The sequence below is a fragment of the Eptatretus burgeri genome, chromosome 4, assembly GCF_056783735.1.
Source record: "Eptatretus burgeri isolate ZD-2024b chromosome 4, Ebu_testis_v1, whole genome shotgun sequence".
Taxonomy (NCBI): domain Eukaryota; kingdom Metazoa; phylum Chordata; class Myxini; order Myxiniformes; family Myxinidae; genus Eptatretus; species Eptatretus burgeri.
Window position 1 is genome coordinate 33,616,540 of NC_140964.1, and position 16,690 is coordinate 33,633,229.

A 16,690-nucleotide genomic window follows, 5' to 3' on the forward strand; every position below is an offset into this window, starting at 1 on the left:
TAAATTTTGCAAATTCTTAATTTGCTGCATGCTGATATTGTTCCTTTGGGTATTGTGTCGGTCGGGGGACGACTACATCAGTGGCTGAGCCATACCCAGTAATTATTCAATCAACAGAGTGAATTCCTTAGGTCTTCTCAATAGTAATGACAGAAGATAATGTTAAATGAGCAAATAATGAATCTCACAACTTGCACCAAATGTCACGCATGAAATCAAACATATTATTTGTTTAACAAATCAGTTTTATTGAAAGTTAAAACTCTTAAAGTTATAGCTTCCTTTGAAGTTTCTTAAATGTCAAAACCTGATCATAAACCCCCTTACAGTGCAGTAGAAATTAAATGTATTTAGTGATTATTCATCACCGTGAATCCCATTAAAATATACATTTGCTACTTTTTGGTAAACAAAAAGGATATTTCCCAATTACTGAGCAAGACGAAACACCGTAAGCACAGAAAGTTTCTTTTTTGCTCTTCCCTGAGCCTCGACTTTGTGTATAAAAAAAAATGCCACATTTCGAAGCTATTACACACTCCATAACCTGCTATTTCTCAATAACCCTTTGTGGTCAACTTCACATCGTGAAAGGCTTCATTGAACATCCTCAAATAACAAGAGGAGAGGTTTGAGCCAGTGAGTGAAACGTATGTGGGTACAACGTAAAGGTGTAAACGTCTGTTCTTGCCACATTCAGGTGACCACTGTACTTAATAGAACTTGTGCTGACTTTCCATCTTTTAGCCTGGCTTGTGAAGTGGATCCCTTATCTTGAAAATTGTCTCCTTCTATCACTGTCAGGTCTGTTCTTGAGAAGTCTCCATTACAATGGTTCGGATTACTGGTGTTTGTGTCGGTGTTGTATCTGGGCTAGATGTGTAAGCATGACAATATTTTCTGCTACAAGTGGAGTGTAATGGAAGAGAAGGGAAAAATAAAACAATGTACTAGTCTTATCTTGTTCATTCGCAAGGTAGAACGTATCAAGTAAAGTAATTTGATGCTTTACACCTCTTATTTACAGATTCTCTATTGTGGCAAAGTTATGAGAAACATACATTTTGGTTAAGAACTTCAAATCAAAAATAGATTGTAAATCATTAGGTAATTGGTGCCTTGTTTCCACATACAAGTCGTACTGTGATGACATGCTCGCTGTGACCTCACCTTGGAAAGACAGAACCACACATTGACATCTCCAAAACCTTTTCCGAAGCCATAAATAAGTGTTCATTAAACAATTCTACATATTACGTACCAGGAGCAGATGTCTCACTTATACTTTAAATTGAATGTAATGCAATGACTCTGGAGTTAATGTGATATTTCAAACAAGACCTGAGTCAACACTGCAATATGATTATCTGAGGCCTTCAAGGTCACAAATTGATGATCTGAAAATGGGAAGGTCTCCTTGCACATGGAAACGTAGTATTACGCTTCTTCCTCAGACTCCAAGTCACTGTCAAAATCATCATCAAATAACTCGACATAATCATCAGTGATAATTTTTCCAGATGTTGCACGGTAGAGTAAATATAACCAGGCCACAGCAGCTTTTTCAGTATCTGTGACAAATAAGAATGTACGATGGCTCTGAGAAAGAAGGAATCCACAACGGTTTTCTCCAGTATCCTCCGGTTCCAATTTTCGAACCTCATATCCTGGCAGTGAAAACGTGTTCAGTGCTTTCACATCCTGGGGTGGAGGTTGAGGGACTATGGTTAAAGCTGCAATGAAAAATTCACGGTTAAACTTATCAAGTCTTTCATCAGCCAACAGAAAATAATGTCGAATAAAGTATGATTGGATTTCTCCTTCCCCAAACATTTTATCTAGTTTAATCGTGTCCTTCACCCCCTCCCAGCTTTTGTGAAAACTTGAGACCACAAATCTGTTCCCTTGCTTTGCAGCCTGATGATCGTGAGAACAATGATGATGATGCCAGTACCTGCTGAGCACCATACATATACAGGACCAGTGGGTCACTCTTGGGCAATGTAAACCAGGCCTTTTGCCAGGTCGGCCGTCCACCTCGTTCGAAGAACTGCAGAAATCCACTCATTATGCTGCTCTCATTTGGAAATGCACCATCCATCTGCTCAGGGCAAAAGATGGGAAAAGAAAATGGCAGAATGGTGTAAATGAGAGATAGTACACCAACCATACTTTGATACCAACACCTAAAAAAATCCATAACATTACTTCAACACCGGTTTTGAATGTCCATCTAATACTCTCAGGTGAAAAAAAATGAGATGATTCGAGATTTAATCGTTCATGCAGATACTTATCCCAATTTAAAGCTGAAATAAAAAAGAGAGCAAACTGAGAAACTTGACCCAATATTAAGCTGAGAACAACTATAACAGCACAAACATTCACTGAAAATTAGAGATTGAAGTAAATGGAGGAATAGGAAGAGCAAGATCGAATAAGTGATAAGTGCTGAACAGGAAAAGACAAAAGAGAGAAGGAAATGCAGAGCAAGGAGAATTAGAAGGAAAGGAAAGATAGAAATAGCTTAAATTTACCTGCTCTCAGATAATTGGTGTTAATGAGTGTGTTGACCACTCACGTGGAATTTTGCATCAAATTAAAAGGAGTCTCAATAAATATTAATTTGAAATGACAGGTGTCACGGAAGAGTATCCCGGGCAAGTACAAGGCCCACAATGGTTCATGCTTCAGCTCCGAGTGTGCCTAACACTGCTCTCGGCCTTTACTCGGTTTGAGGTTTGCAAACCCATGTGGGAAGTAAGGAGCTGATGTTTTTGATGTTCATTGTTCATTGCACTTTTTGGCTCCAATGAAGGGTTAACACCTAAAATGTCAGCTTCTTGCTTCACAAGGTGGCTATCATACCTCAATTAGCTCAGCAGAAATGTGACAAATTCTCGGGGTATTGTGACTTTAACCCTAATCCAACCAACATATTTTACGATATAATATTACCAACCGGAATATTTTCGGATCCCAACTCAAAACCATTCAATTTCATGTAATCTGCCAAAGTTTAACATAAATGACTAAACATAGTGTTTTATTGATAAAGTCAAAAAAACTATTAAAAAAAAAATGTAAAAAATTCAATTAAATTAACATCCCAATTGGAGACTTTTATGACCCCCAAGTCAGAAACATTAAATTTCATTCAATCTGCTAAAGTTTCACATCAATGAGGAAACATATTTTGATTGGATGATGTTTTAGTGATAAAGGAAACAAACATAAGCATAAGAAATTTTTTGTTTCAGGACTTGCTCAATACAAATACTATGTGAAGTAATCATATGCAAAAAGATAGGACCACGGGTCCTGAACCTCACCTGGATCAGGAGCAACAGTCACTCAAACCCCCCTTAGACCCCAATTTTTTTATGCCGTGAAAAAATATTGGCACATCACAGGTGATGAAGGTTATGGAAAAGTTTTGTCGAAATTGTGGGTGAAGATTCAGAGAAGAAAGCAAATACCTATTTTGGGGCCTCAAAACCTCTCCTCCCCTGTAGACCCCTCTAATGAACACAGATTTTGATGCGATCAATACAGCTTCGTTAGGCATCAGATATGAAGCTTGTGACCAAGTTTCATTAAAATCATGTGTTTGGTTCAAGCGATTATGAATGAAGTGTTTACAGACTCACTGACTGACTGACTGACTGACTTACCTACAGACACTGCTCGATCGCATAAGTTCACCAGACTTAAGTACAGGTGAGCTTAAAATGAACAAAAACAACTGGGGTCTTTTTGAACCCCAGAAAGGATTTGCTTGTAACTCTGTGCAGCAAGGTGGGATCTAAAAACATCATATATATATTTATTTCTGTCACTTATTGGGAAACAAACTAATAAAACATGAAATATATTGTTTAATTAATATAAAAATAACATCAAAATGTAGGCCTGAGGTCCAAAAAGACCCACTGTTAGTAGGACTAGGGTTGATGATACAAGCATAAAATGTTGCAGACTTGTACAGCATACCAAAAAGAAACTTTTTTGCGATAAGGCCATTGCTGATTACTCGCTACAACAGTAGTAGCAGCCATTTTCCATTTTCCAATTAGTTTTATTGTGATTAAGCTCATGTTGCCTACTATACATAGTTTCATCAATAATTAGTATATTAGGGCCGAATATGGCTTTGAATGCTTGTATAGATGTGAGAAATATGATTAAGCAATTAGAAATGTAATGTCTAGTAAGTTCATATATCGGTAAGGGAAAGAGTTCCAAAAACGAGCAAAGATCGCTGCATGATACTCTGCTTTTCATAAACATTTTGAAGTCTCAATTGATAAAAAAAAAGAAGAAGACAGATCTCCAGCATCTTGAGGAGACAACAACATGCACAGGTGGTATTTGTGCAAGATGTCAAATCGCTGACAGGTGTCATAGAAGAGATGAAGATCCGTTTAGTGATGACAGTGGTGACCTCCTTGCATTGGACAGTATGGACCTTGCGGATACTGCTGTAATAGACATTGTTCATTGGATTGAGAATTATGAACTAAAGGAGTGTGGCACCTATGTCAAAGAGCACCTTGTCAACCAAACAAAGCCCATCGCTGATCCCATCAAGAGGAACAACCTCCCCCTCTTTAGTCGGGCTCCATTATGAGAGAAATCAAGAAGACAACTGCAGCTGTCTTCTTGAAGAGTGACTGTTCTCTTTTCTCAAGGCTGTACATAGCATCACAGATTAAAGGTAGAGACCTGGATGAGATATTTAAGCATGATAACCAAGCATTCCCTCCAGCCTTATCACAAAATGGCAAACTGAGAACGGGAATGAAATCTTAACTGGTGGATTGTTTGGAAGATCTTGTCCCTGAGTAAGAGAGTGCCACTACTCCCAATGCAAAGGTCATTACTCTTAATGGGGCTGCCATCGTTAATAAGCTGTGAATTGGCCCTGCCAAACATTTGATGATTATGCTACCCAAGCATTCCTACCATATGTTGATTCTCAACTGCAGCAAGCAAGCTGGGTAGATGTTGTGTGAAATGAGTAACCTGCTGACGAAGAGAGAGAGAGAGAGAGAGAGAGAGAGAGAGAGAGAGAGAGAGAGAGAGAGAGAGATAGAGAGAGAGAGAGAGAGAGAGAGAGAGAGAGAGAGACACACAGAGACACACAGAGACACAGAGACACACAGAGACACACAGAGACACACAGAGACACACAGAGACACACAGAGACACACAGAGACAGACCTGTGTCTTTCCTCCCTGGGCAATGTTTCTTGTGAGGTGGAAACCTTTAACTCTGAGTAAGAGCACTTTGCTCAGCTGCCTGGCGAAAATGTTTGTATCGGTGGGACCTGGCTCCTGGGCACCCTTGTGGCCCCCGGCTGCGTGAAAAAGAACCGCAGCCAGAATGGTAGTGGTGGCTCGACACGTACGGGCAAGGAGGTGGAGCCCAATAAGGCCCACAACTCCCCTTTCATGGCTTGCATTGTGTTCTGGGTGATTAACTAACGAGCATTCAAGCTTTTAAAGTTAACATCCTTATACGTACGGGGAATCCATACCAAAGTTCACAGGATTGCTGTGTTTTGAAGAGTTGTACAATTCTAATAGGATGTCTGCATTTTGCAGTAATGTTATATTGCGCATGGGGGGTAGGAGTACCTCTGTGCAGGTTGGCGGAGAGTCGTACGGAAAGTCGTATTACTATGGAGAGTCGTATTGGTCCGGAGATAGTAATGTGGATGCAAATTTCTCTAAAATTAGCATAATGGGTTTAAGGGTGATAAAAAGCTAAAATGTTGCCAGTTAAACTTGATTGATAATCAACTTGAAAATAAATATTTTAGCATGTAGCACAATGTATTGTGAAAACCCTTTAATGGGAAATGTATTCAAATTCAACATGATTATTACATATATGTGCTTGAACACATATCTATTTTAAATATAAGTATATTTATATATTTATATATATATATATATATATATATATATATATATATATATATATATATATATATTTATATATATATATATATATATATATGTAGCCTGGTGTTGGCGCAGTGGTTTGGGCAGCGGCTTGGGATCCAAGAGGTCCTGAGTTCAAGCCCCGTTGCGCCACTGAATTAATACACCAGGGGTTGACTCAGCCTGTCATCCTTCTGAGGTCGGCGAAATGAGTACCAGTGTACTGGGCCGGTGTATACCCCGGTTAAAATAGGTGTACCATATCCCTGTGTTGTAAGAGGCGACCAGGGTTGCGTCAGGAAGGGCATCCGGCGTAAAACATGTGCCAAATCATTATGCGGATCATACGGATGATCCGCTGTGGCGACCCTGAACGGGAGCAGCCGAAAGACGAAGAAGAAGATATATATATATATATATATATATATATATATATATATGTATATATTTATATAAATATGTATCTATATATATATATATATATATATATGCATTTTCCTGGTGTTGGCGCAGTGGTTAGGGCAGCGGCTTGGGATCCAAAAGGTCCCGAGTTCAAGCCCCGTTGGGCCACTGAATTAATACACCAGGGGGTTGACTCAGCCTGTCATCCTTCCGAGGTCGGCGAAATGAGTACCAGTATACTGGGCCGGTGTATACCCCGGTTAAAATAGGTGTACCATATCCCTGTGTCGTAAGAGACGACCAGGGTTGCGTCAGGAAGGGCATCCGGCGTAAAACATGTGCCAAATCACGATGCGGATCATAAGGATGATCCGCTGTGGCGACCCCTAACGGGAGTAGCCGAAGGAAGAAGAAGATATATATGGATTTTAAATGACCTATCTTTTTACTGTACTGGAAGGTTACCAGTCTGCTAAGGAAAAACACCCCTCTTCCCCAAAACAGATTGGCCTTCCAAATATTCTTTAATCTTTATCCAGTAGAAAAGAATCATCTATCAGTCTATTTAGCTTATTAAAGAATTCTTATATATATATAAATAATTATATGTTGGTTCCTGAAAGCCTGTCTGGAAGCAGGAGTCTGGCTTCAATGGAATGTGTGCCTTAGTCATATCCAAATGTTTTTTTGCACAATTATCAACTTCAGATTGTAAATCGTTCCCCAGCCCTTTCAATACGGGCTGACCTCCTGACCTCCGGATAACCACTACCAAGGGGCCATGTGTGATCTATTCCAGCAGCCAAAGGGCTGCCGTCTTGGCACCATTCTGTCTCGAGGATGACCATACATTCTCATGATCTTATCCCCCCCCCCCCCAGTTACCCCTGCATATTATATAAGAACTCAAAAAGTCTATGTATGGTAGGATCAGAGGAAGAATTTGTTGATTGCTTGTGTTATTGAATCTCCTCTGGTTCTCGATATGCATATGTGTGTCTTTTAATAAATGAATCAAATGTGCAAGAGGAATTGAGAATTCTTCAACAGTACCAACTGTTCAGGTTTAGGGTTCCTTTTTAAGAGCCCAGATGTGGACGTCCTGAGCTTAGATGAGATTATTCCAGGGTGGTTGGCCTCACTCAGGGTGGAGGTATCGTCGATCCCCCTGCTGACCCTGGTCAACGTATACACTCCCCAGAGTGTAGTGAAGAAGATGGAGTTCTTACTTTCCACCTCTGCTCCAGTAATTGTTGGGGTGATTTTACTATAGATGTGGCCAGATTGGTCCAAGATAACTCGACGCAGGCCCTTGAAAGGATTATTCAAGATTTTAGGTGAAGAGATGTGGGTGCACAAACTGGAGGTAATTTCACCTTTCCCAATGTGGCTGGTACCTGTTGGGGTAGAATTTATTATTTCCTTTTGTCACCAAATTTTGGTGCCTTGGACTTGGTACTCATTCTCGTGGTTTTCTCTGATCACTGTCGTAGAGTTAGAGGGTGTGTGCCCTTGACACTGTGAACTTTGGAAACTTAAATATCACCATTTTGCAGGATGACAGTTTAGTGCGGTTCTATGTTTGCAAGTATCGGTATTGGCATGCCATTACGTGACTCTTCCCTTCCTCAGTAGCCTGGTGGGAGGAGGTAAAACGTAGGACCGCGGTGTTTTCCCATATGGCTGGGTGAATGAGAGCCGTGGAGAAACGTGAGCATTTCAAGAGCACGCAGGCTTACATCTAGCACTTTCATAGGAAGCTCGGTGAAGGGATGGATGTGTCCAATAAAATTTGCTGGACCAAGGGGAGGATCTTTTGCGTCCTCAAGAATAAGGCTCGGACCGTCATGTTTCATAGCAGAGTGGAGGGAAATGAAAGATTGGACCAGATTCTTTTTCCAAAAATGTGACATCCAGAAAGGTTTTTTTTTCCTCAGAATAAAGTGGGGATGGGGAATGGTTGGAAGGAGGAAGGCTGTGTTTCTGATCCTGACCAAATCACTGAAGCAGTAGAGGATTATGACTCTAGGCTCTTTAAAAAAATACCGGTCGATTAGTCCCACATGGCCAAATTTCTTGGCAATCTGAGTAATATTTTGAGCACTGAACAGCAGGAGCTTTTATAAAGACTGGTGAGTCTGGTGGAATTATTAGCCTCTGCTGGGCTTAGTCCGAAATTGGGGCTTGTGGAATTGGACTCGATTTCCGTGTCCATGTGTGCGTGCGTCCGCAACCATATCTTGGACATGTATGAACTAATTTCATTCATTCTTGGCAGCAAGACAACACATGATGGTATACATGTACACATCATTTTGTTTTGAGATGTGATCAAAGATAGCTGACTGGCGGCCATTTTGTCAAAAAACACCCGATGTTGAACACGTCCTCAACCATTTCTCAGACTTGCATTTATTGATGTTGTTCAACCTTGTGACACAAATAAAGAACAATGGCTTTTACATATGTTGTCATTTTTTTTTTTGAGATCAGATCCAAGATGGCCGACTGACGGCCATTTTGTAACTTAAATGTGTCCCCAACCATTTCTCTGACATACATGGTCCGATTTTCTTCAACCTTAGCAAAAGCACAGTACATTATGGCATGCACCTACACCTCACTTTATTTTGCGATCTGATCAAAGATGGCTGACTGGTACACTGGCAGCCATTTTAGTTGTAAAAAACACATGTATCGAACATGTCCTCAACCATTTCTTGGACACGCATTTACCAATCTTGTTCAAGCTTGGCACAAAGATAACAAATGATGGCTTACATCTGCACGCCATTTTTTGTGAGATCAGAACCATGATGGCTGGCTGGCAGCCATTTTCTTACTTAAACGTGTCCCCAACCATTTCTCGGACATGCGTGGTCCGGTTTTGTTCAAACGTGGCACATGCACTGTGCACAATAGCATACACTTGCAACTAACTTTATTTTGCGATCTGATTAAAGATGGCGGCCATTTTTATTGTGAATAAATATGGGCGAGCCATTTAACTCCGTTCAGCAAAATTACTACAATAATGGGGGCTATGACTTTTTATGTGTTTTTTCTTTGTTCTCTGCAGTTAAAGAGGAGGAGGAGATTGGGACCATACTCCATGCAGAGCGCTGGTGCTGCTTCAGCAGTCTCTTTGGCTATTGGGCACAATCCTGGACGGGTCGCCACTCCGACACAGTGTACCAGCATGCTGACACTCATTTTGCCACCCTTGGAAGGATGACAGGCCGAGTTAACCCCACCTGGTATTAATTCAACAGCTGAGTGGGATTTGAACTCAGGACCATAGGATCTAAAGCCACCACCCTAACCATTAAGCCAACACTAGGCATAAGGGCTTGGGTTTGGATTTGTTAAGGGTTTGGCTGTGGAGGTTAACACCTGGCTGGCACCTGCTGTTAAGGGTTTGGCCACAAATAAAACTCTGGGTGATGACTGCCTCCCTGCAGAGCTTTATCGTAACCTTTGGCACTTCCTTGTAGATGATTACTTGCAGGTAGTGTGGGAGCTATCAAACTCTCCCAGGCTACCAGATTTGATGTGCAGTGACATGGTGACCTACCTGCACAAGAAGGGTGATCGAGAGGACCTGTTCAACTGCGCCCAATCAATTTGTGAAATATTTATTACAAAATTTGATCCAATGTGTTGTCTTGGAGGATGTGAACAGTGTCACGGTGGATATTTTGCACCCGCATCAGACTTGAGCTGTTCCGGGTTGCAGTATCTGACAGCATGGGCCTGGTTTGATGGGAGATCCAGTTTGCCAAAGAAAGAGGCCTCCCACTGAGCATCGTCAGTTTTGACCAGGAGAAGGCTTTTGACAGAGTTTCATAAATACATTATGGCTTTTTTGGACCAAATTTGATGCATTGGGTTGACCTCAGTTTGGGGACATTGAAGAACGTGTTTTGGGCAATGGACATCCTTCAGGAACCTTCCCTGCCACTTCTGTGGTTAGGCAGGACTGCATGATGTCACCTGTCCTTTTTGTCCTTTGTATTGAACCTTTTTTTTTCGTATACCTTGTCGAGGCTCGTTTGAGAGCTAACACAATGCACAGCAAAGGGGGGGGGGGTGGCATGCGACAAGAGGGGCAGGAGTGGGAAGGACAAAACAGTGGAAAACAGAGACATGAGGAGATCTGTGGAAGGGAGAGGGATGCGGCGGGGAACATGTGATATACAAGATGGACATTACAAGGACTTTCAGGAAGGAAAGCAGGGAATTTGAAGGAGTTGGGTTTGGGGTGGATTAACGGGGGAAGAAAAGATCGAGGTTTTGGATGGGGGGAAGATAAGAGGTGGTGGTGAACAGCTGTTTTGAAGACCTGGAGGGAAGAATGGGATTGAAGAGAGTGTGGGAGTTTATTTCAAAGGCGGGGAAAAAGAGGAATGAAAGAGTGAAGGTGAGCAGTGATTCGTGATTTTGGTAGTTTTACCAGAAGGGGGTTGTTGGCGGATGTTGGGCGCCCTGCGAAAATATGGTGGGGACAGATCGCAGATACAGCAAGGGGGGGGGGTGAGACCGGAGAGGAGATGGTAGAAGACAGAAAGACCACCAACCTGCCTGCGGTGAGAGAATGAGAGGCCCAAAGACTCAGCCTCATCGCGGGAGATGCCAATGATCCGAAATGCCTTGCTTTCCATAACGTGAAGCCGAGAAAGGTGGGCGGCAAGAGCACCAGCCCAGAGGGGAGAGCAGTCCTCCATCAGGCTGCAGACGAAAGCTTTGTATGTGATCAGGAGCTCAGGTGGGCAGAGGAAGGACTTTGCATAACGGAGGATTCCCAGTCGGCGACTGGTTTTGGAGGCCAGGTTTGAAATGTGGCTTTCCCAGGAAAGGTCATGGCAGATAGTGAGACCCAGAAGCTTGAAAGAAAGAACTTCTTCCAGAGGATTGTTGAGAAAGTGGATGGGGCAGTTTTCCAAACGGTCCTTTCAGAGAGACATAGTGAGAGTGTGAGATTTGTCCAGATTGAAAGACATGTTCCACGTGTTGGACCAGTTTGTGATTTTACCCAGATCTGCAGTGAGTGAAGACGCTGCTGCTTGCCGGTCTGAGGGATGACAGATGGTACGGCAGAGGGTGGAGTCATCAGCAAAGAGATAAAAAGAATTTTCCAGAGAGTCGGAGAGATCATTGATGAAAAGAGAGTTTGCATGTGCACTGCATGTAATCCAGAGATGTAATCCACTGCATGTAATCCAGAGAGTTTGCATGTGCACGGAAAACACCAAGGGAAGGAGCAGTCCTTCCCTCGGTCCTGGGTACCCGGAACCCCTGTGGAGCGACTAAAGGTAAGTCTATACATGGACGACGTGTCGATATTCCTCACCGATGCTGTTACCATGTGCAGGCTGGTGGGTCTTAACGAGCACTTTGGGTTGGCCTTCTCTTCCAAGGTCAATCCAAGGAAGATTGAGGTCATGTACTTTGGTCGGCACAGGACAGGCTCTGCCCATTTTTGACCATACATGGAGTGGAAAGATCTGTTGAAGATGCTCAGGGTGTCTTTTCACCCCGGTGGTGTAGCCGACGAGAACTGGTTCCACGTCAGCATGGACATTGAGTCCGTAGTCGCTTTTTGGTAATTTCATCACTTTACCATCGAGGGGCGCAATTTGGTGATCAAAAATGTTTTGATTGGTAAATTGTTGTATTTGGCTATTGTCTCCCCGGTTCCTCTTGCGGTGGGATGGGCTCTGGAGAATCTAGTGTTCAGCTTCTTCGGGCGCACATGGGCAGAGCATCGAGCAGGAATGTTGTTAAAATGAGCATGTCATTGGGTGAGAAGGGTGTCTGGAATGGGAATTTTTCTTTTTCTTGGGGCCGTCCATTGCGGTTTAAGAAGGGACATCTCCCTGCTGTCTTGGCCTTTCTCTGGGTCATGTCCATGGTATTTTTGGATGTTTGAGAGGTTCGCTCAGGAGCAGGGCCTGTTGATCCACCGGATGATTGACAGTGGTTATCACAGGTCCTGGAACACCTGTGCCCCAGGTAGTGCTGCGGAAGGTGGGTATCCTTCACGGATGCCCTCTCACATAACTTATCGTGAGAAAGATTTGAGAGAATGTTTTGGTTCCTTGTCTAGAAAACGACCAGAAGGACATCGCATGGCAGGATGCCCACAGGTGTCTTCTGATCCGGTTGCCCATGAGTGCACCAAAGGGACCAGAACATTTTTGTTCTGGTCCCTTTGGTACTCAGCATTTGTGAGCAAACGAGTAACGATGGCATGCAATATATATATATATATATATATATATATATATATATATATATATTACAAATAAAAGGGTGTGTGTGTGTGTGCGTGTGTGTGTGTGTGTGTGTGTGTGTGTGTGTGTGTGTGTGTGTGTGTGTGTGTGTGTGTGTGTGTGTGTGTGTGTGTGTGTGTGTGTGTGTGTGTGTGTGTGTGTGTCAGTGTCAGTGTCAGTGTCAGTGTCAGTGTCAGTGTCAGTGTCAGTGTCAGTGTGTCACCTCCATAACTCCAAAACTATAAAACCTAGCATTGCACGCATACGAAGAAAACTCCGAGGAAGTGCAAGAGTGAAAATTGGGTGTTTAAGTCAATTAAAACACCCCTTTTGTCGATGATTAACGGCCTTATTTAATTATATCCTTCATCAGGCGATCCACGGCCACCTTGTTTTCTGGGTCTTAAGGCGTTTCCTGGGTAACCTCGCTGGGGTCTAAAGCCGCCATGTTTTTTGGCCTACTCAACCACGCCTTGACTTGGAACAGGCCGTGGCGATTTCTCAATGATAAAGTTGTTGTTTTCACTTTCCTCACTCATATTATCGAATGCCTGTTCATCATCGCTCCGAATCGCTGGGTACATCGCAATGCTTATAAACATCTGGAGACGTCAGTGTTCGTGTCTTGACATGTCGGGCGTCTCCAGGAGGTGTATGTAAAATGTGTCTCTAATCGCGTGCTAAACTAGCCGTTTCTTAATAACCGTTTCGATGGAGAGCTTGCTTGAGTTCTTAAGCCACTTGGCGATCACTCTCCAAGTTGTTTGGTTGTTCGTTTCGGAAAAGTATCCGTGCTCTCAAGGGAACATCGATTAGACAGACGTATGTTTTTGTGCTTTCTCCTTGTATCATCCACCCCTCACTTCGACATCGATATATATATATATATATATATATATATATATATATATATATATATATATATATATAGATATATATATATATATATATATATATATATATACACATATATAAAAACAATAAGGTCCATCCGACCGGTGTTTTCCGTGATCTGGTTGTGAAGGCACAGAGCATAATTCGACATTTTGTGTTCTGTGCCTTGATATATTTTTCAATTGAATTTTGCTAATTTCCCACTTTGAATTCCTCTTTCAAAGAACCCTGTTTAAATGTTTTTGTCGTTTTTATGTATTTTATGCGTGTGGACGTATATATAAACTGTATTACCATTGTGTGTGTGTCCACATATGGGGTTTCAGAATGTGGAATTGAGTTCTCACAGGGTGGGCTAAAAGTATCCACCTTCATTTCGGTAAGGGGTCACAATTCACGGACCAAGCTGTGAAGTTTTCTGTTTTGAATGTTTTGTGCCGAGGGCTCTCTTCAGGATCGTTACTGAGCCCAGGACGGCTTTAACTGTAGTTCGTTTGTAGTGATATTCCCAGGGATGATTTTTAATATGTCCGTGAGAGAAAAGGAGGAGATTGGGACCAGACTCTGTGCAGAGCGTTGGTGCTGCTGAAGCAGTCTCCTTGGCTATTGGGCACAAACCTGGACGGGTCGTCACTCCGACACAGTACACCAGCATGCTGGTACTCATCTTGCCGACCTCGGAAGGATGACAGGCCGAGTTAACCCCACCTGGTATTAATTCAACAGCTGAGCGGGATTTGAACTCAGGACCCGAGGATCCAAAGCCCGCCACCCAAACCATTAAGCAAACACCAAGCAATCTGTGAGATTCTTCATCATTATTCCCATGAGGTTCTTCATCATCACTGGGACAAGTTTGGCATTCTTCAGCTTCCAGGATGTTTTCACTTCATGCTTGAGGTCATGGTATTTGGTCATTTTGTTGATTTCTGCATCGTTAGTCCAAAATCACCGGTATTAATACCTCAATTAGAAATACCTTGTTCTCTTTTTTTTTTCTTTTTGCAGCTAAGTATGATATCTGGCCGCAGTGCTTTGTTTTCGATGTTCATGCTCGATGGGATCATGAGGTCATATATGAGCAGTACTTCCATGTTTTCAGTAATTGGTTTTGGTTCATTTTCCCACAAATTTTCTGGAATTGGAATGTCGAAGTTTATGCAGATGTGCCAGCAGATTACTTTACAAACTCTGTTGTGTCGTTGTGTGTACAGCTGTTCTGACATGTTTTTATTTTTTCTCGTGTTCGGTCATTTTGCGTCACATGTCGTTCTCTTTGCTAACCCCACCTCCATCCCTCACCTGTCTTTTTTTTTTTCCTCCTCTCCCCCACCCTTTTCTCTCACTCTGTCCCCTCCTCACTACCCCCTCCTCATAAAATGCAGCACTCTCCTCCCACACCTCTGTCGCTCTCTTACTGTGTGTGTGTGTGTGTGTGTGTGTGTGTGTGTGTGTGTGTGTGTGTGTGTGTGTGTGTGTGTGTGTGTGTGTGTGTGTGTCACTCTCTCACTCTCCCTCCCTGTGTGTCTCTCTCTCCCTCCCTCCTGCAGTGAATAGCAACGTTTGGTACGGTGTCCCTCTCCCCACCTCCCCCCTAACTCCCCCTACCTCATCCTCTCCGCCTCCCCTTCCACCTCTTACCCTACACCTGCCTCCTCTCTCTCCCTTCCTCTTTCTCTCCCCCCTCCCCCCCCCACTGTATTGACCTGTCAGCGAAGTGACGGGTTGCATTTGCTGATATATATATATATATATATATATATATATATATATATATATATATTTTTTTTTTTTTTTTGCATGCTGTAAGAGATTCAACTTAGTTCACGAGAACTAAGTTGTATAAAATATAAGTTGTAAGAGAATGCTTTGTGACACATGATGAGATATGCACAAACTAGTTACTGAGCAAGAGTAAAGATGGCAAGTGTATCAAAGCTGATAGTTACTGCAGGAAGAACAAACATGCTGTCAATCATACCTCGAGGATTCTTTTTTCCTTCTGTTGCAGAGCATTTCCTTGTCCATAATTAGATGTGAGGTGTGCATAACACTCTTTGCATACCCGCTGAGGCTTACTGGGTTCATATTCCAGGTAATGGCGGCTCTCTGAGCACTTGGCACAGACAACCTGTAATGAACAAGCACAGCCAACCTGAAATGAGAACAATTCTTCAAGAAGAAATCTTAAATGGTGAGTACATTATTGTCGTGAATATGATATGAGAGATGGATGACATAAGTACATGATGTTAGGATCACTGCATGTTCAGTGGTGGATTATGGTTTGTTGACTCTGGCTCTCAAAAGGCATTCTAATGGCTATGATGGGTTTCGTTTTGGGGTCTGGACTGAATACCCTCAACCGGATAGGAGAGGCTATTTTATTGATTGTGTGAGTGTGAGAAAAAGTAAGAATGTCTGCACGCAGATTACTTTAATAGAGTGTCCACTGGGCAGCCTACTTTAATCTAGCACCCAGTGTGTGAAAGCAGTTGCCGAGACAAATATGCCTTCGAGGCTCTGCATCAATCTCCTGTCTTGTTTGCAATGTTTTTGTCCTCAGACCAATTTCTCACAGACATGGTATTATGAAAATGACAGAGGTAATGGACCTAACCATAGTATTTCATCAAGAAGCTCGAAGTGCATCATTGTCCAAGATATCACAATAAGTTTTTATCGGCGGACTTCCATCCATTACACATGCACTGTTGTGAGGATGTGTGTGTGTGGTGGTGGGAGGAGGGGCAATGGGGGAGTAGTGCTAAATTTGGTAAATTAGAAGTGGAAAAAGGAAGAGAATGGAGGAGGATAAACATTAAAAGGGCAGGCGAGTAAGTGGAGGGAATGGGGTGGAAGAGAGAAGAAAGAAGGAGAGAAAGATCATATCATTATGTTTGGGGGGGGGGGTAGATGGAGGAATTTCATTGTGAAGATAGGATTGTATAGTGTAGCATGGTCCGGGGATGAGTAGGAGACATCTCAATGTAAATTAAGTTGGGAAAACTGAGCTTAAGTTGTTACATGGTACCACATGGGGGGGGGGGGTGGTGTTGTGTTAACTAGGTGTTAACTGTTTAAAGCTATTTCCCCCAGGATGTGATTGCCCTCTGTGACCTTTTCCTACATTTTTGCATTTACAAAGCCGGCCATAAAAAGACCACATTTTA

The 16,690-nt window shown here is 42.5% G+C and overlaps 1 protein-coding gene and 1 long non-coding RNA gene across 10 annotated transcripts in view; one reads left to right on the forward strand and one right to left on the reverse strand.

Annotated features, from left to right (window-relative positions):
* Positions 1-504: 504 nt before the first annotated feature.
* LOC147027771 (FYVE, RhoGEF and PH domain-containing protein 2-like) overlaps positions 505-16,690 on the reverse strand; it is a 107,317-nt gene continuing 91,131 nt past the window's right edge. The window contains exons 15-17 of the mRNA XM_085877397.1: positions 15,499-15,648; positions 1,955-2,101; positions 505-1,701 (exon numbers count right to left, since the gene is read on the reverse strand). Coding sequence (XP_085733523.1) covers positions 1,438-1,701; positions 1,955-2,101; positions 15,499-15,648 — 561 coding nt within the window. The 3' untranslated portion in view covers positions 505-1,437. The remainder of the gene's footprint in view (positions 1,702-1,954; positions 2,102-15,498; positions 15,649-16,690) is intronic.
* LOC147027772 (uncharacterized) overlaps positions 12,673-16,690 on the forward strand; it is a 57,385-nt gene continuing 53,367 nt past the window's right edge. For 4 of the 9 annotated variants that reach the window (XR_015057268.1, XR_015057269.1, XR_015057273.1 and 1 more), the window contains exons 1-2: positions 12,673-13,201; positions 15,529-15,711. This is a non-coding gene — a long non-coding RNA (uncharacterized LOC147027772). The other 5 variants (XR_015057266.1, XR_015057270.1, XR_015057267.1 and 2 more) reach the window with 2 other exon arrangements.